General features: G+C 44.9%; 1 protein-coding gene across 8 annotated transcripts in view; it reads right to left on the reverse strand.

Annotated features, from left to right (window-relative positions):
* Nucleotides 1-4,203: 4,203 nt before the first annotated feature.
* Nucleotides 4,204-23,703, reverse strand: part of CHEK2 (checkpoint kinase 2) — a 49,994-nt gene continuing 30,494 nt past the window's right edge. For 6 of the 8 annotated variants that reach the window (XM_059408725.1, XM_059408724.1, XM_059408728.1 and 3 more), the window contains 10 exons: nt 23,126-23,234; nt 20,490-20,543; nt 17,072-17,133; nt 15,186-15,285; nt 13,409-13,495; nt 11,461-11,624; nt 11,139-11,254; nt 10,031-10,116; nt 5,281-5,361; nt 4,204-4,454 (listed from right to left, as the gene is read on the reverse strand). In XM_059408725.1, the coding sequence (XP_059264708.1) occupies nt 4,365-4,454; nt 5,281-5,361; nt 10,031-10,116; nt 11,139-11,254; nt 11,461-11,624; nt 13,409-13,495; nt 15,186-15,285; nt 17,072-17,133; nt 20,490-20,543; nt 23,126-23,234 (949 nt within the window). In that variant the 3' untranslated portion in view covers nt 4,204-4,364. The remainder of the gene's footprint in view (nt 4,455-5,280; nt 5,362-10,030; nt 10,117-11,138; nt 11,255-11,460; nt 11,625-13,408; nt 13,496-15,185; nt 15,286-17,071; nt 17,134-20,489; nt 20,544-23,125; nt 23,235-23,703) is intronic. The other 2 variants (XM_059408722.1, XM_059408723.1) reach the window with 2 other exon arrangements.

The following is a 23,703-nucleotide window of genomic DNA, read 5'->3' on the forward strand; positions in this document are numbered from 1 at the left end:
TCCCTGGCACAGCCAGACTCAGTGGAGAACCTGAGTTCGAGTGCCACATCTCCACTAACCTTTGCGTGATTAAGGTCAGGTCTCTGGGAGCCTGTCCCTCCTTAATCAGGCCTATATAACTAAGGGATGTTGGGAAGACCGAAGGAAACAATCCGGATGGTGTCAGCACAGCTCCTAGTGCTCACTGAGTACTCACTGAGTATCAGTGACAAGACCAAACAAGTTTTCTGTACTGGCTAATACCAAGGGCTCTAAAGAGGGGAAATCTCAGTTCCAGTCTGGCCTCCACCTTTTGCAAACTGGGAAACCTTTAACAGGACACTTGACCAAAGCAGAGTGCCTTGATTTCAAAGTCAGTAAACTGGGAGAGAGGCAGAAATACCTCACAGGGTTGAGGTGAGCCTTCAGAGATGCATGTCCCTTGAGCACGCCTGGCAGCACCATGCTTTCCAGGCTCCGCTATATAATTCTGGCCCTTTCCTTCCAAGACTCCTAAAAGTTTAATGAAAGGGGCTCTACTCCCAAACTCTGTGGTATAATTAGCTGGGAGGGTTCGCTCAACCTTGGGGCTGGAAGGACTGTTAACTTCCCACATCTTCGCTTTCCATTCTCTGCCCCAAACCTCTCTGAAAACCCTGAAGTTGGCAGAAAAACAGCAGCAGCAAATGTTTTTCCCTACTAGAAAAAAAAAAAAAAAGAAAAAAGAAAACAATCTCCAAGGGTTTCTCAGAGTTTGTAACTGTTTGAATTTATTAATTCGACCTTTTCCGGGTACTAGTGACAATAACAATAATTCAACCTGGAGTAAAAAAAAGAACAAATTGAAAAGTCTCAGGACGGTAGCTCACTTCAGGCATAGCTGGACCCAGGTGCTCAGTGACCTGTAGCTTGGTCTTTTTCACCTCCACTTCCCTTTCTGATGACTTCTCATGTAGCACTCTCCAGCATCCTACGCGGCACCCAGCTCATATCTGACCAGGAAAAAAGGAACTGTTTGCCAATAATTCCAGCCAGTCTCAGGACTGACTTTCATTGCAATTATTTAAGTCCCTACTTGAGCCAATCACAGCAAAATTGGCCAATCCTGGCTATACTGAGCACCTCTAGGAAGGGCATGGGATCCAGGGTGAGTGGGAGGAGAGAGAGATATATTCCCCAGAAAAATAACAATGCAGTCATCTACAAGAAGCATCAGCTGAAGACCGGCACAAATAAAAGGTGCCCACTGCACCATTATCCAAGCATGCAGCAGGTCAACCATGGAACAACATGCCTGTTTCTGCAGAAGGGAGTGGCAGTTACTTCAGGCACTGGGAAATACCCCCTCACCTCTGCTCCCACCATCCACCCAGTCCTGGCATTTACCAAATGTTAAGTCAAAGGCATCTCAATTATCCACCCATCTTGTGTGTGCCCATGCCCCCCAGAAACTGAACGGATTATATTACATCCCTGCTCAAGAATTTTCCATGGCTCCCTCCAGCTACTTTTGTGGTCCTCCCACCTTTAAGGATGGAAGCCAGCACTGATAGATCCCTTATCCCATGCCAGGCACTTTAAATGACCTTCCCCCATTCAATCCTCACAAACACCATAAGAGGCTAGTATTCCTACTGCACCCACTTTATAGATAAGGACATAAAAGCTCAGCAATTTCAAAGCCAAAGTCAGGAAGTGCAGAGAGCTTAGATTGGCACAATATTGTTTTTACCACCAATATTGCCATTCCAGTTCCATTTGCTTGTGTTTCAAAGTCCTGGGCCCACCTCCAGGTAGGAGGCCAATGCGAAGAACTCCACCAGGGAAGGAACCCCTTGGTACCCCCCCTTCAGCTTCCATAGTTGAGAGGGCAGGCAGACATTTAGTTTTACCATTTCCCCCTTCCCCCCCCTAACTTCATGGGATAAGGAAAAAGAATTGCCTCAAAAGAAAACTGGAGTGAGGTCAGGAAGAAGTGGATGCTGGGTGGCTCCAAATAAGTAGTGACATCTTATTGATGAGTATGTTAGTTTCCTATGGCCTCCATAACAAATTACCACAAACTGGGTGGCTTAACATAAATTTGTTCTTATATAATTTTATAGTTCAGATGTCTGAAATCATTTCCACTAGTGAAAGTCATGGTGTAAAGGACTGGTCCCTTCAGGAGAGACTCTGTGGGGAGAATCCATTTCCTTGTCTTTTTTCAGCTTCTCATGGCCACCTGTACCCCTTGGCTTGTGGTCCCTTCCTCCCTCTTCAAAGTAGCTCACTCCATTCTCTTCTAACTCTAACTCCTTCTGTGTGTGTCCCTCTCAGAAAACATTGATGACATACCCGCCCCAGAAACATTCTGGGACCCACCCAGAAAAGACAGGATAATTTTCCTATATCAGGATCCTTAACTTAAATCATATCTGCAAAGTCTCTTTTGCCACGTAAAGGAACGTATTCATATTCTGGGGATGAGGATGAGGTCATCTTTGGGAGCCATTAGTCTGTCTACTATGGTCGGAATAATCAGAGGGAGCAAACATAAAGTGCTCTGGAAACAGAGAAGGGCTGGCTAATGAAAAATGCCCTAAAAAACCACAGCCTTCACATTAAATATTCAAATGAGCTAAAAACCCATCTAACTTGGCAACCTCCACCTTACTCTTTTAAATATGCAAACCACTTAAATCCCAATCTAGCCCCTCCAACCCCCCACTACACACATCAGGCCAGCCAAGCCTCAGAATGTTTGCACAATATTCTAATGGAAATTGCCAACCACCACCCAACTACCCACGGCAACAGCTGTGTGCCCAAGGCCCTGGTTGGCTCATCAGTGGCATCAGAACCAAGGCATTCAACTCATGGCAAGACCAGTTAGCTACAATGTGGCCCACTATCAACCAGCCAAAGATAAAAAAAGCAAATCAGTGGGTCAGAAAGAGACAAGAGGAACCAAGCATTATAACTGCCTGGGCTCCAGATGGATGCCAGGCTCCGACATCTATAACCTTGAAACAAATCCCCTTTCTCATGAAGTAATCTGAATGAGCTTCTGTTCCTTGCCACCAAGGTGTCCCAACTTACACATATCGTGGGGCTGTACCCTCTTATAATAATTGAACACACCGCATTCAGGATTTAAATATCGGTCCCTTGTGAGTTTTGTCAATGTGAGTCAGCAATCCTGAGTCTGACTGTGTATGAACCTGAGAAGATGAGAAATACTGAGTCAGAAAGACCTGGGTTGGGTGCTTCCTCTGCCACTTACTGTGTGATACTGACCAAGTCAACTTACTACTTCCTTCTGGGCTCTTCACCTACAACAGCAGGGCAGCCAGAGGACTTATACCACAGTATTACTGTGAGAACTGGACAAGACCAGCCAAAGGAAGGGCTTTATACAGGGTCTCCTTGGTCACTGTTGGCTCAACAAGAAATGCCCACATGCCTCATTTGCATTTCCAAAATCCAAACAGCTTTGAAACCTGAGTGTCATCCATAACTCCTTTGACAGGACAGAAGTGACCTAAACTGACATGAGGCACTTGTTGTCTTCTCTCTTTTAACTCTTTTATTGTATTTGCTATAAGAGTATTTACAGTGCTTAGTTATAGTACTCTACTGGCTGTTACAAATAAGAAAGTCAATGTGCCATGGAGCCTTCTTAAAACCAGGAAAATTTGGGGGCACCTGGGTGGCTCAGTGGGTTAAGCTTCTGCCTTCAGCTCAGGTCATAATCCCAGGGTCCTGGGACTGAGCCCCAAATCAGGCTCTCTGCTCAGCAGGGAGCCTGCTTCCCCCTTGCTCTCTCTGTGCTGCTCTGCCTACTTGTGATCTCTCTCTCTGTGTCAAAGAAATAAATAAAATCTTAAAAAAAAAAAAAAAATTTCGGATTTGACAAATTTTTTGGTCCAACGATTTCAGCGACGATGGACCTATATCTTTATGCAGGTGAGGATGAGAATTTAAAACTGGTCTGTGATATACGGTACCAAGGTACCTCTCATCTCATAAGGACTTTGGTAACCAGCCAGACTCTACAAACTCCACCCCAACCCGCAGCTTTCTAAAGGGTCTTTCAAATGCAGTTTGCCCAGGCTGAGACTAGGGCTACCCACCTGGTTCCAGCCAACGTAGAGTGCCAGACAAAAAGCACGGAACTGCAAATACACAAAAAAGGCATGCCACCAAAGAGCCCATCATCAAGCAAAAAGCACAAAGCCCAGGTTCCACTATGTTTGGGATTGTGTATTGATGATCATGAAAAGGCAACCTTCCCCACAATTATAATACACTATTAAAAAAACAAAACAAAACAAAAAAAACAGATTTAAAGAAAATGGCAGCAGGGTTCAAGGCGGCAGATTCCTTTCATGTCAAACCAGTGTTCACGACACAGCAGCACACACAGCCAGACGCTTTGTGGTATCAGCATCCTCTGCTTCCCCTTCAAGAAGTCGCTTTCGACTCGTGGACGGCTGGAAGTAAAAAGAAGAAATATTCAAAGAAAACCACTGGCTCTAAGATTATCAAAGTGTTCCACTGTGCTGCCAGTAAACCTGGAGCATTTCACGTGAAGCTTCTAGTGCCAAGAATTAGGAGTCATTCCCCCTTGACATCTGAATCCCCACCAAACGTGCCCAGACTCAGACATATTTATTCAAGGACATTTCTCTCCTTTGTGGCTTCAGACCACTTAATGTATACCGAAAGGACGCAGCATGAACACCTTCCCTCCTCTCTAGCATCTCCTCCGAAATTATGAAGTTCAAAGGGACTACAATATACAATACCTCTTGCTGGGAGCCCCAGATCTTGCTCTTTTGTGGAAAGATCATCTTTTTTGTGTCTTTGTTTCCCCATTTATAAAATTTCAAGGGGACAGTGGGAAGGGGAGTATAATTCATCAAAAGAAGGCAGAATACGAATGAGCAGATATTAACTAATCCTAACAAAGAACCTTGGAGGAATAAAATTATAATCAATAATCAACCAATTGCCCAGATTTTAAATTTCCAACAAGTTTCAATTTGAACTTCTAATAGAGTCTTCCAATTTGCCTTGCAGGAGACCTCTTGAGTGACAATCTCCGGCTGTGTTTCTTTAACGCATTCAACTCACTCGTCCTTATTAAGTCTTCTAAGGGCACTAGGGCAGATGGAGCGGAAACAAAGTATCTACTACACTATTCCAAAAATATATTAAGCAACTGCTACTAAAGAGACCTTCTGAGCTCATCAGTCTTGCTCATGAGCTCTTTCTTTAAAACTGAGCCTACATTTAACAACCATCATCTGGAAATACCTGGGCTGGGGTATGGGGTAGAGACACCGACTTATTTTCTTCAAAAAGCAAATTCTGAAATTTTTTCTTCATGTCCTCATCCTGTGAAGAAATGAAAAGAAAATAAAAATTAAAAAAAAAAAACCTCAGTAGACTGTGTCTGAAGGAAAGCAAGCTCCTAAAAAGACAGGGCTAAGTTGGCCCGGGAAAGAGGAAAGTTGGTAAGGACACCCAGTCTGTCCACCAAAAGGCACACTCTTGCTGAGGCTCAGAAGGTAATGGGCCATGCACTCCACAGCTCTGCCTTCCCAGAGGAGTCTAATCAGAGTCCAGACTTGGTGGACACCGGCTGAATCACATCCACATGCCTCAGGGCTCTCATTGGGTCAGGGAGAACCACAGACGTTAGCAGTCGAAAGACTTTCAGAACCAGCATCCCAGATCCTGAGAAAGGGCAATCAGGAAGTCAGAGGCTGGGACTGACTCAGTCCTGACCCTTTATAGGGTCTGAGAGCAGACCCTATAAAATTCCCCAATCCTTTCCAGGAGGTGCCTGGAATAAGAGCATTTACTGGGGCCTCCCTAACAAAGCAACCCAGCATTCCAGAAAATTCTCCCAGCAAATACTACACAAGTCACAATTTTAAAGCCCACAATATTCCAGAGCTAAAGAGAAAGGAGGACAAATGAACAGATCACAGCATTACAGGTGTTTCGTGTTGCTAGAGGAAGAAGGGGGAGTGGAAGGTGCATGTGCACACACAGAACTCCTGCCCAGATGTCTTTGAGGTAATTCCCACCTCCGTGAGTGTTACTTCTACAGGGTTTAAGGATCTGTGTCTGGGAATCCTGAAAAGTAACCTGGTGCAACTCTCCCCATCTTCAGAAAGGTGAAACATCCATGACTAGGATGGGGCCAGCTAGAAGCCCAGCTCAGCCACTCAAAAGTAGCACGGCACAAGACAGACCCACAGCACCCTGATTCCAAGGCCCCGTGAACCTTCCCATCCAACCCTCTCCCGTTCCTCCCGCTAAGCCAAGAGCACCTCGGTAGGTAGGGGCAGAGGACATAGGAGTGAAGGCCTCCAACATTCAGCACTTCGATACGTACAGAAAAATTAGTGCTCAAGAATGAACTCACCTGTTCTGCATCTAGCGGCTGAATCACCTGCTTCCAACACACTGTTTACTGAGGCACTCTGGGTAGCGCCCCCCACTGCCCATTCTGAGGGCACCACCTTCATCTGGATTCTGCTCCACAATCTCCAGTAGGATCTTACTTCCTACTCCATGCCACTCTCAAAATTCCTTCCCCTCTTTCCCCCTATTCCCACTCACAGCCCCCACCAGGAATGCCCTCCTTGCCATCCTGCCCATCCCCCTCACCCACCGCTGTCATTCACTCAGTGAACAACTACTTCCTGAGCAGCCTTAGGTGCCAGGCACTGTAAAACGCACAGGGGCCTCTATCTAGAGGGACTGAAAATGAGGTCCACCCATGGTGACTAAACTATGTCCACCCCACCTCTGCCCCCTACATTCAAATGTTGAAATAGTAACCCCCAGTGACCATCTGGAGACAGGGCCTTTGAAGGGGCAATTAAGTTAAAATGAGGCTATTAGGGTGGGGTTCCAATCTAGTGTGGTTGGTGTTCCCCACAAGAAGAGAAAGAGACGCCAGGGATGTGAGCACAGAGAAAAGGCCATGTGAGGACAGGGAGAAGACAGCCATCTGCAAGGCAAGGAGAGATGCCACAGGAGAAACCAAATGTGTGCCAACACCTTGAAATCGGGACTTCTAGCCTCCAGAACTGTAAGGAAATAAACTTCTGTTGTTTAAGCCACCCCGTCTGCAGTATTTTGTTATAGCAGCTCTAGCAAACTAAATACACCCATGTCATCCCCAGGCCACTCAGCCTTTAGAACCTCTTTATACTGTGTGAACCCATGAGTACCTGAAACCCAATAGACCATGGCCCTGTCTCTCTCTGAGGGTCCCCCCTCATGCTCTATACCTACCTCTACTGCCACATGTATTCCACTGTGCTGTGATGACTATGGTCGGGGTTGGCCCCCACCCAGACTGTCAGCTCCCCAAGGCAAGAACTTATCGTTCTCTTCTTTGCATCCCCAGTACCTACGTGTTGACACATGAGCTCATTAACTGTCGTTGAAAGAATGAACACAAAGAACAAACCCACACAGCAACACACTGGACGGCAGCTCTGTTGTATAGCCAGAACTGCCCACAAGCCTATTTAGGCCTACATTTAACACAAATCATCAGGGCAGCTGGGTGGCTCAGTCAGTATAGCGTCTGACTCTTGATTTCAGCTCAGGTCATGATCTCAGGATCGTGAGATCAAGCTCAGCATCAGACTCCATGAGTCTGCTTGTCCCCCTCTCTGGCTGATCCTCCCCCTACTCGTGTGCGCTTGCTCTCTCTCTCTCAAATAAAAAAAACCTTAAAAAAAAAAAATAATTGGGGGGGTACCTGGGTGGCTCAGTGGGTTAAGCCTCTGCCTTCAGCTCAGGTCATAGTCTCAGGGTCCTGGGATCGAGCCCCACATCAGGCTCTCTGTTCAGCAGGGAGCCTGCTTCTTTCTCTCTCTCTCTCTCTCTCTCTCTATTCTCTCTACCTCTGCCTACTTGTGCTTTCTGTCAAATAAATAAATAAAATCTTAAAAAAAAAAAAAAAAAAACAACTGGGGCACCTGGGTGGCTCGGGCATTAAGCGTCTGCCTTCAGCTCGGGACACGATCCCAGGGTCCTGGGATCAAGTCCCGCATTGGGCTCCCTGCTCGGTGGGGAGCCTGCTTCTCCCATTCCTACTCACCCTGTTTGTGTTCTCTCTCTCTCTCAAATAAATAAAATCTTTAAAAATAATAATAATAATAAATTAACAATTAGTAGCAATAATATGGAAAAGGCACTCATTATATACCACAGGTAACAATGTGCATCTGCAAACACCTTCCTTGGAGAAGTCTACAATCTATTCAAAAATGTATATTGTAAAATGCCTCAAAGGCAAGCCGGAAGGAGTTCTCCATTTCAGAAACTGAGTATGAAGTGCCAAAGAGTGGATGTTATGGGGTGTCATGGGATCACATAAAGGATGTTCCCCAAACCAAACACAGTTAAGAGCAAGACAGACTGGAATTCACATTCCAAACACTCAGTCCACGGCCAGACCCACAAAGCCATTTGGCTTCTTCAAAAGCACTGAAATTTCCCAAAATAAAACCTAAGCTATCACTAGCAGATAAGTAATGCCGGCCAGTGTCTGCATTCCTGTCCTCACTCTGTGTTCCCTCCACCTTCTGCAGCAAAAACAAAATGTGGACAACAGTTTTCCAGTGAGACCCCTGGGGAGCACTGAACTTCACCTTTTTCCTCAGTTGTTAGTAACAGTTTTCTTTTGAGACAAACAGAACAAGAAAAATAGGTTAGGCACGTTCGTAAGCTGTGGGCAGCTACAAACTCAGTTCCCTGGCCTAACTGGCAAGCTACATCCTACCCCCCCAACCCCCCAAAACAAGACCAGCACAACTCCTGCACCTCCACATCTGGCCCCAAAAGTTTCCCTATTAGGGCACATCAAAAGAGCCAAGAGGCATGTTTTTCTTTTTCATCAAAATTAAATCCCCACACGCAAAGGCACCCTTGTTTCCAAATTCCTTTTCTTGAGGGTCCTGCTGTTTCAAATCTGTGTGGTCTACGAAGTGCTAAATCATCCAACAGATTTCTTCTGGGGGAAGACCGCTGTTTCCAGGGAAATAGCCCAAACAAATGCATCTACTTTTTTTTTTCTTCCAAGGATTTGTTGTTCTCAACCTGAGCTGGCCTGAGCAAAACTGTTAGGTATGGAGAGCTGGAAGAATGAAAGAATAGGGACGGTCTTCCCAGAGCCCCGCAAGCACAGTCCTGAGACTGGATGGCCCGGAAGAGTTTCTGGACCAATAATCTCCAGAGTACTTGAGCCCCGAGCTCCAGCTAGCTGGTTAAGTTCCCCATCCCCACAGGAAACAGACCAAATGGAAATCAACAAAAAGGGGTACGGCTGTACTGAGTGGAACTGCATTTCACAGGAGGCCTGACATCCGTCAGAAAACCTGTCCCGTGCTATAGCTAGTTCTAAAACCAAAGATCAGTCCACCAAAACCACAAAGGACTTCTAAGTCTGACAGCTAGAATGAGGTCACAGTATAATCCAGTAAGAGCCACAACAAGGACACAGAGATAATACAGACTGGAAAGGTGCAGTAACAGCCTGCGCTCATGGTCTGTTTACTCACTAGGAATAAGTGGGACCCTGTATGCTCACTTAGGCTTAAGAAAGGGCACCCCTTTCCCCCAGAGAAGCTGCCCTCCTCCTCTTCCTCCTGCTTTCCGACTTAAGGACAAGGACAGCTGGGAGGAAGTCCATCCCACCTGTGTGAGGGAAGAGGCTGGCACAGGTGGGAGTGGCAGTGGAGGTTCTGAGCTAGAACCACTTCTCAAGGTGCCACCGCCAAACTGCAGACTTGGGGAACCCAAGTGGGACTAGGAAAGGCCAGTGACCTGTCCTGGCCTTCCAGAAGCCACAAGTTAAGTTGAAAAGGTTGTACCCAAAGACACGCCTATGCTCATGACCCATATACACACAGAAACATACCCTAGATACGGAAGGTGCATTAAATAATCTCAACAAAGCGAACATTTCCAACTTCTTCCTTTATCCTTCAGGTCCCCACATAGTTCATGCTAGTAAATGTTGTCCCATACAAACCTGAAGCCACGGGTGTCTTAAAGCTGCTTCTGTCGTAAAACGCACCTTTGGATCCACTACCAACAACTTCTTGACAAGGTCCAGAGCTAAAGCAATAAGATAATCAAGTATCAAATCTTAGTGGAAAGGAAAGATACATTAAATCAGCAAAATTAAAGTGTGCCAGAATCACAGGCCAACATCCAAAGAGAAGGAGGGGCTGATGTCACTGCAAGTCAGCAGGTATGGTGTCCAAGGCCCCCCACCCCCAAGCCCCAGTCCTCATTCTGTATTCAGAACACCAGGAATGAATATAATGCCCCCCCCCCCGTCTCTCCTTGTTCACACATCACCACCTCCTCAACTCTCCCTGTTCCCCCCATTCATTGCTGGACTCAAGTTCAAACTAATTAAATCTGAACTTCTACCTAGTTCTAGGGTGCTTAGGATGTTCAGCCAACTCTCCCAACTTGACAGTGAGAGTTTCTCAGCCAGCAACAGGCTCCTCGGAACTGCAGGCTTGGCAGAAACAAAGCTTGACAGCAAGCAAGTAGAGGCTGGCTTTTGTATTGCAACAATATTATTCCTTCAACATTCTAATATTTAACAGAATTGTCTATGTTACATAGCCTGACATTTAGTTTTCCTTTTCTAGTTTTCCTTTTGAGAAGTACAAAGTTACACTTTTAAATTCTAAAACACAAAGAAATTACTTCAGCTCTTACTTGCTCACTCCAAGGAGACTTTCTAACTGAAAAGTTAGTTATTATTTTGTACACTTACTAGGTGCCAGCCACTTGCTTAGGTTATACCTACTCTCACTAAAACCCTTTAAGGGAGGGGTCTACTGTACCTGCTTTACATATAAAGGAAAGGGTAACTCAGAGACATTAAGTAACTTGCCTAAGGTCACACAGCTAGGGGTAGCAGACCCAAACAAAATATGAGCCTCAGTAAGCCTTGTCTGGAGGCTCTGTTCTCAACTTCCCTTGCCCCACAAAAGGTGTAAAACAATTAACAGAAATCAAGAATTAACAGGAGGAACCTAACAGAATATGAATAGAAATTTCCACCACAGCACACACACATCTTGGCAAACCACAAATTCTTAACCCTTTCATATCCATACCCTTTTCTGAGACCTCTGCCCAGGCTTCAGGAATGAAATTGAATTTTCCACTGGTGATCTGATCCTTCAAAGACACTTGAGTCTTATGCTCAGAGAAAGGTGGATACCCACTAAGGCTTAATATTGGCAGAGAGAGAAAGGAAAAGAAATCAAATTATATCCTCAGTGGCATTTAGACATACAGATTAGATTTTTCTTTAAATAAATGGTCAAAAAAAAAAAAAAAAGTCACCCAATTTAACACAAGCTCTCTATCTGGACACGTTTCCGACTTTACCTAGTTACCTCCAACCAGACTCTGAAGCAATGAAACTTTTCTTACCAAATAAAAAGAATCACTCCTAAACTCCAACAATCCACAGCCCGGTTATATCCAGCAGTCCCAAAGGAATTAAGAACCTCAGGAGCCAGGTAAGTAGGAGTACCACATAATGTTCTCATGAGAGAGGTCTCCCCCAAGATCTTAGACTGCCCAAAATCAGTAATCTAAAATTAAGGACAAAAGGGAATCATTTTTAGTGGTGTCATAAAATAAAAAGACTAACATAGTCTTGCCAGTCCTAAAAGGCAACGCAGGCGAGATCAGTTCCCATCCTATACAGCTCGTGCCTGTTAAACTGGAATCTTTAACACTGCAAGTTAAATTTCATTTTGCTTGGGCCACCTGGGTGGCTCAATGGCTCAACAGGTTAAAGCCTCTGCCTTCGGCTCAGGTCATGATCTCAGGGTCCTCGGATAGGGTCCTCGGATTGAGCCCCGCATCTGCTCAGCAGGGAGCCTGCTTCCCCCCTTCCCTCTCTCTGTCTGCCTCTCTGCCTGCTTGTGATCTCTCTCTCTGTCAAATAAGTAAATAAAATTAAAAAAAAATTTATTTTGCTTAAATTAAACATCCCAAGCCAAGGAAGCTCAAGGTTTCTTCTCCAATTTACCTGTGGTTCTCTGTACCTTAAAGAAAGGTTTATAATCCTTATCTAACCCAGACTCTAGGGACCTAATTAGTTATCCATGGTTTTTCTTAGATCCTAGTTTCTCAAACAATCTCAACACTCAAATACTTGAGGAGCTTGGAAGAAAAATTCTGAGATGCAGGCTGGGTATCATGATTTTTTTTTTTTAATCAACAGAAGATTCTATACTGAAGCCAGGGTTGGGAAGCACACTGCCTTAGAAAAGCAGTGGTAGATAGGGGATGGGATTTTCTCATCCATCTAGATCCCTCCTCCCCCCGCTTTTTTTGTTTTTTTTTTTTTAAAGATTTTATTTATTTATTTGACAGAGAGAGATCACAGGTAGGTAGAGAGGCTGGCAGAGAGAGAGAGAGGGAAGCAGGCTCCCTGCTAAGCAAAAAGCCTGATGTGGGACTCAATCCCAGGACTCTGAGATCATGACCTGAGCCAAAGGCAGCGGCTTAACCCACTGAGCCACCCAGGCGCCCCTCCTCCTTCCCCTTTAAACAAAAATTGCTTGTATAAAGTAGAGGACAATAAATGCTCATTAAAACCTGGATTTGGGGGCGCTAGGCTCAGTGGGTTAAGGCCTCTGCCTTTAGCTGGGGTCACGATCCCAGAGTCCTGGGGTTGAGCCCCACATCAGGCTCTCCCCCCAGCGGGTGGCCTGGTTCTTCCTCTCTCTCTGCCTACTTGTGATCTCTGTCTGTCAAATAAATAAATAAAACCTTTAATAAAAAATAAAATAGGGTGCCTGGGTGGCTCAGTGGATTAAAGCCTCTGCCTTCGGCTCAGGTCATGATCTCAGGGTCCTGGGATCGAGCCCCGCGTTGGGCACTCTGCTCAGCGGGGAGCCTGCTTCTCCTTCTCTCTCTGCCTGCCTCTCTGCCTATTTGTAATCTCTGCCTGTCAAATAAATAAATAAATAAAATCTTTTAAAAAGGGGGGGAGCACCTGGGTGGCTCAGTTGGTTGAGCGACTGCCTTTGGCTCAGGTCATGATCCCGGACTTCCAGGATCAAGTCCCGCATCAGGCTCCCAGCTCCTTGGGGAGTCTGCTTCTCCCTCTGACCCCCTGACATTCTCCTCTCTCATGCTCTCTCTCACTCATTCTCTCTCAAATAAATAAATAAAATCTTTAAAAAAAAATAAAATAAAATAAAATCTGGATTGGAGCAATACTATCTGATCACTAAAAAATCGCTAATACCAGAAAGGTCAAATTCTCTACCTTTTCATGCTCCCACTTTTTACTTGATGAATTTTATAAGTTTGGGGACAGAAACCTACTAGAGTGGCCACAAACAGAACATAAATTTCTTACCTTTATAAGACAGTCCTCTTTTGGAGATGAGAGCAGAACATTCTCTGGCTTTAAGTCCCGATGTATAATACCATTTTCGTGAAGGTACTACACAGAAAGGGAGGCATGACCCTTGGATTTATGGAGTAGGTAAGTGAGTAAAGACAGACACAGATACAGACACACACACACACACCCCTTACAGCTGGGTGAAACCATAAGCCAGGCTATTCAAAACCATATTCCCCCAGGGCCACCTGGGTGGCTCAGTGGGTTAAGCCTCTGCCTTTATTTGGCTCAGGTCATGATCTCAGGGTCCTAGGATCCAGCTCCGCATTGGGCTCTCTGCTCAGCAGGGAGCCTGCTTTCCCCTCTCTCTTTGCCTGCCTCTCTGCCTACTTGTGATCTCTGTTTGTCAAATAAATAAATAAAATCTTTCCAAAAAGTTTTAAAAAATTATAATAATGTATTTGGATATTCTTTTCCTGAGGATAGTTTTTAAAGGCCTCTGTAAAGCACCTAACTATAAATTATCTGTTTAAATACCCAGAGTTCACGTATTCCTCAACACAAAAATTGAGTTCATCTTCAAAATCTCTATGTCTGAAATAGAACGTTGATGTTGTCTGTGTGGTCACCATTTTTATACACCAAGTCATTTCTTTAGGGAAAAAATTCCCCCACCCACGGATCTGCACTCAACACATCTTAATGTTTTTGGTATGACATAAGGGAGAGAATCAATTATTAAGACAGTAAAGTACTGGTTAGGGGCTAACGGACTTCAATTCATCTGAATGCACCGCCCCCGCCCCCCACCCCACCCCGGCCACACACACACCCTGGCCTGGAACAAAAACTCCTCCAAAACACCCTCAACAGGAGAAAGACCTGTCAAAGCCCCCAGGGAGGGCAAACCCAGGTGAACCAGCAGCAGGAAAATCTCCCTCAACCCCCACTCCATAGGAGAACTGCTTCCAAACACTTGGGTTTCCTTCGTGGAGTAGGTCTTCAAGGGAAGAAGTCTTGCCGGGCAATCGCCACAGCTGAATTTGGTTTGAAAACGTGATGTTCAGAAGCAGGCAGGGTACCACCAGCTACTCCTTCACCCAACATCCCCACAGACTAGAGCAGGCGGAGCATATGCCCACCCACCTGCTGCTAGGGCTCACAGGCACCTAAGGGGGCCACCTGGAACTGGAGTGGGGGGGGTATCCATCTGTCACAACCACCCCACCTTCCCACCCTTACTCTCCCACCTGCCTGCCACCCCCCAAGCTCCCAGCAGGTTAAGAGGTTTTCTACAAGGTTCAGGCCCAAGGAGAGATCAGTGCCCTCCAGATATTGTTCCAGGTTAAAGAGAAGACGTGGGGCCCTGTTTATTTCTCTAACTCCCCTTGTTACTGTCACTTAAGCTTCCCAGCAAGACTTTTCCCATCTGAGTCAAAGGCATGGGATGGGGTGCCTGGGTGGCTCAGTTGTTAAGCATTTGCCTTCGGCTTGGGTCATGATCCCGGGATCCTGGGATGAAACCCCGCATAGGGCCCCTGCTCAGCAGGAAGCCTGCTTCTCCCTCTCCCAACCCCACTGCTTGTGTTCCCTCTCTCGCTGTGCCTCTGTCAAATAAATAAATAAAATCTTTTTAAAAAGGGGAGGGTGTTTTTGCCAAGAACAGAACAACACAAGAACAGGCAGACTCTGTACCCTGGGTTTTACGCACCATCCCTTGCTTTCTGCCTGACGTCGGGAGTAATTCACCCACGAACAGGGTGTCAAAAGATCCAAGGGCTTCGCTTACCTGGACAGCCAGGAGCATCTGGTAAAAATAGAGTTTGCACGTAGCTTCTTTCAGGCGCTTATTTCCCACCACCCTGTCGAAGAGCTCTCCTCCTTCCATCCTGGAAGACACAGGCAAAGCAGGGGTTCCCTCTGGAGGCAGACTCCCTTGGATTAACACAGTAACACCAACAAGATTCTTTCAGACAAGCAAAGAGCTGCCTTTGTTACTCACTCTTAAGGACTCCTGTTTGGAAGAAAAGCAGTGAGCTCGTTAAGTCTCCTCTCTACCGTAAAGAGGTCCCCGCTAGAAAGGAAGGAATGAGGAAAGATGGAAGGAGTGGGCAGAGGGCACTGGACACACTTGGGAGGTTTTAAGAATCTGACTCACTGGGCCCCAGGTGGAGGCAATGAGCTTGCATTTTTATCGCAGGCCCCAGGGGATTCTGTGGTTGGAGCAATCAGGCCAGCGGGGGCTGAACCCCAGTTCTCTCACTTCCCCGCTTTGGGACTTTGGGCAAGTTATATCACCTCTCTGAGCTTGTTTCTGCCTCTTAAAAAAACAGGGATAACCACCCCCCACCCAACCTTTAACTTGATGGCTGTTGTAAAAATTAAGAGATAATTAATATAGGTAAGGCAGCTGGCACAATGTGGCTGCTTGGTGGGGTTATTCAATCCCTCTGAACTTCAGTTTCCTTCTCCGTAAAGGGGGGCTAAACATAGGAACCCTGCAGTAACTTGTGAGTCACCTGGATGACCGTCACGAAGGGTAAAGGAGTCAATTCACACGAAATGCTCAGAGCAGGAACTGGCTCAGACTAAGTGCTTCATTAGTCTCAGTGACTGTTATATTAAATATATCAAACTGGTTTTGTTTCTTAAAGACTTGTTTACTTGACAAAGTAAATAAAGATTTATTTACTTGACAAAGAGAAACAGCGAGAGCACGAACACAAGGGGGAGTGGGAGAGGGAAAACAGGCTTCGCACCAAGCAGGAAGCCCAATGCAGGGCTGGACCCCAGGACCCTGGGATCACCTGAGCTGAAGGCAGAATTTAACCATCTGAGCCACCCGGGCACCCCATTATTGAACTGTTTTAAGTAGGTCCGGTCAGACAGAAACAGATATTCCGTTAAGCATCCCAAGGGTCACCCAGTCTTCTCCTAGTGCTATGACTGAGGCTATTTATTCTAAAATCTTAGTGGTCAACCTGCTTAGCCACTATGTGCCACTCAGGAGCAAAGCCTCGCCCGTCTGCCACAAGAGCCGCTCCCAGAAACACCATGTATTTAGGCAGGAATGAGCCTTAAGACAAGCCTCTTGCAAGAACAGGACCAAAAATTGTTTTGCTCACACCACAGAAGACAGGACTTTGTGGTTACTGAAAAAGACCACCAAGTAAACCAGCAACAAAAAAATCAGGTGTCACCATACCGCCCAGGACTTCAATCCCAAGCAGGATCTACCTGGGCAGGTGTTTCAGGGTAATTAATATGCACGTGTGTCTGAGCAACTATGTGTGCCAGAGGCTCTGCTGGGCACTTTCCATCCCTCATGGGATTCCATCTTTATGACTCTGTGCATAGGGTATCATCATACCCACCTTCTCGACACAAGTTAAAGACTCAGAGACATGAAGGAAACTCATTCACGGGTAGTCACCTGCAGAGTAGTATCCAAACTCAGGCCTCCGACTCAGGGCCTGGAACTTCTAAGCCACGTGCTTCTGGAAACACTGGAGGGATTTTAGAATCAACACTGACGCCACAAGCACACATTGTGAGCTCCACAACCACATACATACAACGAGGGTTCCCAGGATGGGAAAAAAGCACACCAGCCTTCAATTCTTTGGTGGCTTATAAGCAATGAAATAGAAACAAATAGAAAGGTTTATTACTTACAATTCCAAGACAATGTAATAATCTTCGGCATCAAAAAAGTCTTTAATCTTGATGATACAAGGCTAAGAGAGAACAGAGGAAAAGTAGTAAGAAGCTCCCAAGAGGGAAACCACAGGAGCAGGACTCAGGCATTTGGTCCCCTGCCTCAAGACACTGAAGTCCGTATTGCAGAAAAGGCAGCACATCACTGAGCTGGCTCTTCAATGAGAATGTGCAATAAATCCTCCATCCCACCAAGCTGGGGAGGGACAGGTCATGTTTCACACACAAGGATGGCACCAAGGAAGGCAGGCCAGTGTCTTTCCAACATCCCTGCTGACTGTCCCAGAACCCAGGTACTGAAGGACACCTAAGGAACCCAAAGAACCAAACACTAGCGTGCTTCCTCCTCTCTGGACCATGAAACACCCTGCCTGCCCAAAATTCCCAATGTCACACTCGGCTCACCATCCTCCTGCCTGGTGATCCAGCCCTCTGGGTATCCAACCTCAGGTCAGCCTAGGTCAATGTCACCCACAGTTCCCTGCATTGGTTCTCATCTGCATGCCTGACGCCCATCTTCAATGTCTATCTTACCAGACTGTGAGCTCCAGGAGGGCAGAAAAAGGAAACTAATACCCACCATGGGTCTCCTTCCATCAGGCACTTCATGGGTTGAGTCCCCCCCCCACCAACACCCGAGTCTTATTTATCTTTCTAGGACCAACACTCAGAGAGCAGCTGGCACACAGGAGACATTCATATGCTGCCCAGATTAATACAAACAAAACAACACCAACTGAGGGTAGACTATGCCAGCCCATTTTGTTTGAAGATTTTATTTATTTATTTGACAGAGAGAGCGAGAGAGCGAGCGAGCACAGGCAGGGGGAGCAACAGGCAGAGAAAGAAGCAGGCTCCCCAAGGAGCAGGGAGCCCAATGCAGGGACTCCATCTCAGGACTCCGTGATCATGACCTGAGCCAAAGGCAGATCCTTAACCAACTGAGCCACCCAGGCGCCCCCGCAGGCCCCATTTTGGTCATAGCATACACAACCATGGGAGAGAGGCTGAGAACAGACCGGCTCCACCACTCCTTACCTATGATCACAGCATGTCCTTGCTCTGTATGACCATTTGTTAATTGTCACAATAATGAAGACACTGGTTATGTATTATAGTGTTATATTAAGAGAAACAGAGAGGAAAGGAAAACTGAAATTCTCATATACCATAACAGGAAGGCAACAGGCTATCTCAAATTGATACATCAAGAAACAGCACTTTATGCCTATCATGTAGAAATATGGATACACTGGTTTAAAAAAAACAGATGAAAGAGTTCTAAAATGTTTGTAGGGGAGGATTAGGGGGCTGCAGAGCTACAGTCTGTGTATAAACCTTTGAGCAAGATTTGAATCTCTAGATTCTATGCATATGATCATCTTGATGAAATATAGAAGCAGAAGACACACGTGGAAAAGAACCAGGAGATCAGAGGAACAAATGAGAGCTGCTTGGTTCTGCCTGGCTTCACCCGGCAGGGCCAGGGCCCACCTGGGAACAGATGGGTCTGGGAGCTGGTAGAGCACGAGGAGGTCCCCGGCAGTCCAAGCCTGTAGGCACCACCACCTCTAGGGTCATTCACATGCTGCAGCACTGTAGCTGAAGGCGTCTCTCCTGAACCAGAGCTACTACCCTAAACCCTCCACTTAGATCATGCACGGAACAGTTTAGGGAGTGACAGATTGCTGTCACTCCCCAAGCATGTTCTCCACACAGAAAGCTTGGCGAGCAAATCTCATTGAATTCCCAACTGACCTTTATGGTTTGTCTCCACTGCACAGATGAGCAAACAGAGGCTATGAAATGTGAAATGACCACCTGAGAGCCAGGAGGTAAGAAAGATGGGACTAGGAACCCAGGTCTATCTCCCCCACTAGGCTGAAACCACAGGAGAGGGGGGACAGCCAAATCCATCTGTGCTCAGCACCACCCAGGTCTTAGAAGACAGGCTGGCACAGTGTCTGATGACTGACTGGATCAATGCCTGGCTCCAAGCACTAGGCTCTGCTGGGCTATCAGGCTCTACTCATTATCCCCCAAATGCACTCATGAGCCTATATTCAATTTCCAAGAGCTTTCCACATACCCTTGTAAACTGCCAAGAAAGTATCTCCAGAGATCTTTCTCGAGGATTCTAAATTCCTCTCGACTGCAGTGGACATTGGATTTGTGTAAATGTTATGTTTGGGGATCCTCTGACATCAGGAAAAATTCCCTGAGGATTTGAAGTGTTTATCTTATGGGTATGTTTGAAGCAACCCCACCCCAGAAGATTAGAGGACTCCTCTCTTGAACGAGAGATTACAGATCCCTTGGGGAAAAAAAGGCTAATTCAGGGGAAGAGGAGGAAGTTGCTAGGGAATTAGAAGAAAGCAAAGCCAGGATGCTGGCTACTCAGATTCTCTGGCTTTCAAGACCCACCTATTCAACTATTGTGGTGATGGCAGTGATTCTGTTCTTAATTTCTATTTACTGTCTGAGGCATTTGAGGAGGTGGAGAAAGAAGAAATCTTTTCATTGCTTAGAGGTTAAGAACCAGAGTTAAGATTCAGGCATCTGGGTGGCTCAGTTGGTTAAGCATCCAACTCTTGATTTTGGCTCAGGTCATGATCTTAAGGTTGTGGATCAAATGCCAGCATCAGGCTCCTCTCTGGGCATGGAGTCTGCTTAAATTATCTCTTACCCTCTCCTTCTGCCCCTAGCCCCATTCAAAAAAAAAGAATTAAAATAAGATCATCCTTAGCTGAACAGACTGGAGGTCTAATTGCAAGTTTCAATTCCAGTGCCAACCTAGCTCATGACTTCACAGGGGCTCATGAATTAAAGAAGAAACAGAAAAAAAAACAATAAAAAGGAAGATGGATCAGTCTAAAGTTCTCTTCTCACTTCTTAAAAGACTCTCTTTCCAGTGAGACAAGCTCATCACTACACAAAAGATAGGAACTATTTATACCCGCTGAGATAAATGGACATCAGCACCTTCAAGGTATAATTCAGAGGTACTGAAACTTCAGGTATAATTAAACTAAATTTACCAAATTAGCATCGTCTTCCCAAACATAATCAGTTAATCAAATCCCTATAAGATGAAATACTTAGGAAATGTAGGTGTTGGTCAAAACTCACTCAGTGGAAGTAAAACATGAAATCTTTATACAGTATTGTCCTCTCAAAATTTCAGGATAAAGCTCTTTCCAGCTAAATACATATCCCCCATGAATGTGTACCCACACATGTACACACACAACACAGACACACACAATTAAGGAACCCAAGTTCATACTAGCTTTATTAAACTGAAATACTTTGTACTCCTCCCATATTTTAAGAGAAGTGGATTTAAGTATGGGTCATATTTTATAGCAATACTTACATGATTTAGTTTTTTCAAAATTTCTATTTCTGTTTCAACATTGAGAGCTGGATCCTTTGATCAATTAAAAAAAACCAAAGTTTGTTAATAATAGTAATAGTCAATATTTAGAAAATACTTAGTTACAAGTTATTTGGGTAAAAGCTGCCTGAATTCCACACACCCAGCCTTACTCATACAGACAATTCAAGGGTTGGGGTCAGAGAATTAAATCGCTCACCCAAAAAACAGTCTGCAAAGTGCATGGCAAATAGCATTCAGTAAATGACCAGGCCCAATGTCAGCCTCTTTTTTTGAAAGAATCATCTTAGAGAAGTCTCATACTCCCAAAGTAAACTGGGTTCTATAATTATCCTCATTTCACAGATGGAGTAACTGAGGCACACAGAAAGGAAGCCACTCGCTCCGGTTCTCACAAGCCAGAAACAAGTGTATTTCCATGGTTCTCACACTTACCTGGTGAGCTCTGTCGCTCTCTCTTTTTTTTTAAGTTTTTATTGGAATTCCAGTTGGTTAACATACAATGTAATATTGGTTGTAAGCTCTGTCTCTCTGGCTGTGGAATTGTTTATACTCATAAAAATGATACAATAAATAAACCACAGACAAGAGGTATTCAATTAAATTGTAAAAGGAAAACGTCAAGCCAAATTTCTAATAATGGAGCAGACACAGACTCCAATTTGCTGCAGGCTGACGTATTTACTGAGGCAGCAAGGAGAGGAAGCATCAGGGGACTGGAGTTGCTCTCCACTGCAATTCCAAAAGGATGAATCGACTCACTCAGCCTCAGGGGCTACACCCTCCCAAGCAAAGAGGATATAGAATTACATATTTATGTAAAATGGACTTCAGCTAAGAAACCCAGATGTTTAATTTTAAAAGCCTGCCTCTTCCTGTAAGCTGTTAAACTCATTACCAAGTCAGGGCATACTCTGATGATAGAGAGGTCTTAAAGAGCCCAAGCTGATTTGAAAGATGAAATTAAGAAGTGTAAGTTTGCTCCAAGTCATTAAGAATCCGGTAGGTGTTTTCTTCCCCCTCAAAATGGAAAACAAACCCAGAATCACAGGGGAAAAGGATCTACCACAAAGTGAACACAGAAAGGAAATTGCTCTTGCCATATGAGAATGGCATTGTCCTTGGGGCGCGGGTGGAGGATGGGGGATTGATCTTGAAAGAATGTTAAAAGTATAATGGCCAGAAACAGCTGGCCACAAAAGAAAACGTGATTAGAGACCTCACTTTACATTAATTTGTAGGGTCATGTGTTGAAAGACCAATACATTTCACCATTTCACCAATGCAGTAAACATGTATTAGGGAAAATGGGATAAAATGAAAAATTTTAATTAAATAATTTAATTAAGATTTTGAAAAATCTGCAGATGCTAAGATATTCACTGTTTCGTTATTGGGAAGGGCAAAGAACTAGAAATTATTCCAAAAGATTAAACAGAACAATGGGTGAATAAATTATAATACCATTCAGAAAAGAGAGACTCAATCATGACAAAGCATGGCACATGGGTGGCTCAGTCAATTAAGCGGCTGCCTTCAGCTCAGGTCATGATCCCACGATCCTGGGATCGAGCCCATCTCTCAGGCTCTGCGCTCAGTAGGAAGCCTGCTTCTCCCTCTCCTACAGTTCCCTCTGCCAGTGTGCTTTCTCTCTCCCTCTCTCTCTCTGTGTCAAATAAATAAATATAAATCTTAAAAAAAAAAAACAACAACAAGGCATCTACTAAGGGAAAGTTTATGCATTAACGTTTATGTGGAAAACCAGAATACAAAATGATGTATACAATATGATTTCAACCATCTAAAAATGCAAATTTTATGAAAAAGGACTACAAGGAAAAAGAATACTGGGAACAGTTGTAGAGTTAAAGTGGCAGGGATAAGGCTGGGTTTCCTGCCCCACGACCCAACAATTCCCTTTCTTTTTTTTTTTTTTTTTTTTTAAAGATTTTATTTATTTATTTGACAGAGAGAAATCACAAGTAGTCGGAGAGGCAGGCAGAGAGAGAGAGAGAGAGAGGGAAGCAGGCTCCCTGCTGAGCAGAGAGCGCGACGCGGGGCTCGATCCCAGGACCCTGAGATCATGACCTGAGCCGAAGGCAGCGGCTTAACCCACTGAGCCACCCAGGCGCCCCAACAATTCCCTTTCATGTACTGTAAAAACTTGTAGCAACTTGTAACACCACTTCCTACTAGGTATATTATTATGTACAATGAAGTATTTTTGGAACCAAGCTATTGATAAGTACATTTCCAGGTTAGGTTTACATGTATGTGTGTGTGTGTGTGTATATACACACACACACACTTTTTTTAATGGGTGAGGACAAAAGGACAGAGAGAGAATCTTAAGCAGGCTCTACGCACAGTACAGATGCAACAGAGGGCTTGACCTCACGACCCTGAGACCATGACCTAAGCCAAACTCAAGAATCAGATGCTTCACTGACTGAGCCACCCAGGAGCCCCAATACTCAAAATTCATCAGTGTCGTTTAATACAAATTCACATATGTGAACAGTGACTTCTTCCTGACATTGAACATCGCCACTCTAAAATTATTTGGGGGACATTAAGTGTTAAAAACAGCTGAGCATCCACAAACAGGTACTTACAGCCTCTCTCTCAGAACCAATAGCGAACTTCCTTTTGCTGATGATTTTTATGGCTACTTTTTTACACGTTTTCCTCTCAAAAGCTAGCTTCACCTCACCACAGGCACCACTGCATGAGAAACACAAAATGATCGATTATCAGAATGATTTTAATCGGGAGACCCATCATTCCTGAGCTGGCCTCAACAAGTTAAATACCATCCACACACAACCTTGCCAATGTCCCTATTTTCAGACAACACAGTGAAACCTCACCAAGGTTAAAATGTCAAGGGCATAAGTGAATGTGGACCATCCAATAGCACTGAGTCAGCTCCAAATTCCACTTTTTGAGCTGAGAGATACAGACTTAAGTCTTACTGGCACCCCAGTGTGTGAAATTCTCAGAAAGACACTAAAAACAAATAGAGAAATTACTCATCCTAGATTCAGAAACACATCAAGTCGAACAAAGTCCTAGACAAAAATGAGTTTGACTGACACAAGTTATAGCAAACAGCATCTGCAAATGAATTACTTTGAACGATATCGTCTTTCTTATTCAAACAAACTATATAAGCAGTCAATGCCAGGAATTT

Source organism: Mustela nigripes, chromosome 8 (genome assembly GCF_022355385.1).
Source record: "Mustela nigripes isolate SB6536 chromosome 8, MUSNIG.SB6536, whole genome shotgun sequence".
Taxonomy (NCBI): domain Eukaryota; kingdom Metazoa; phylum Chordata; class Mammalia; order Carnivora; family Mustelidae; genus Mustela; species Mustela nigripes.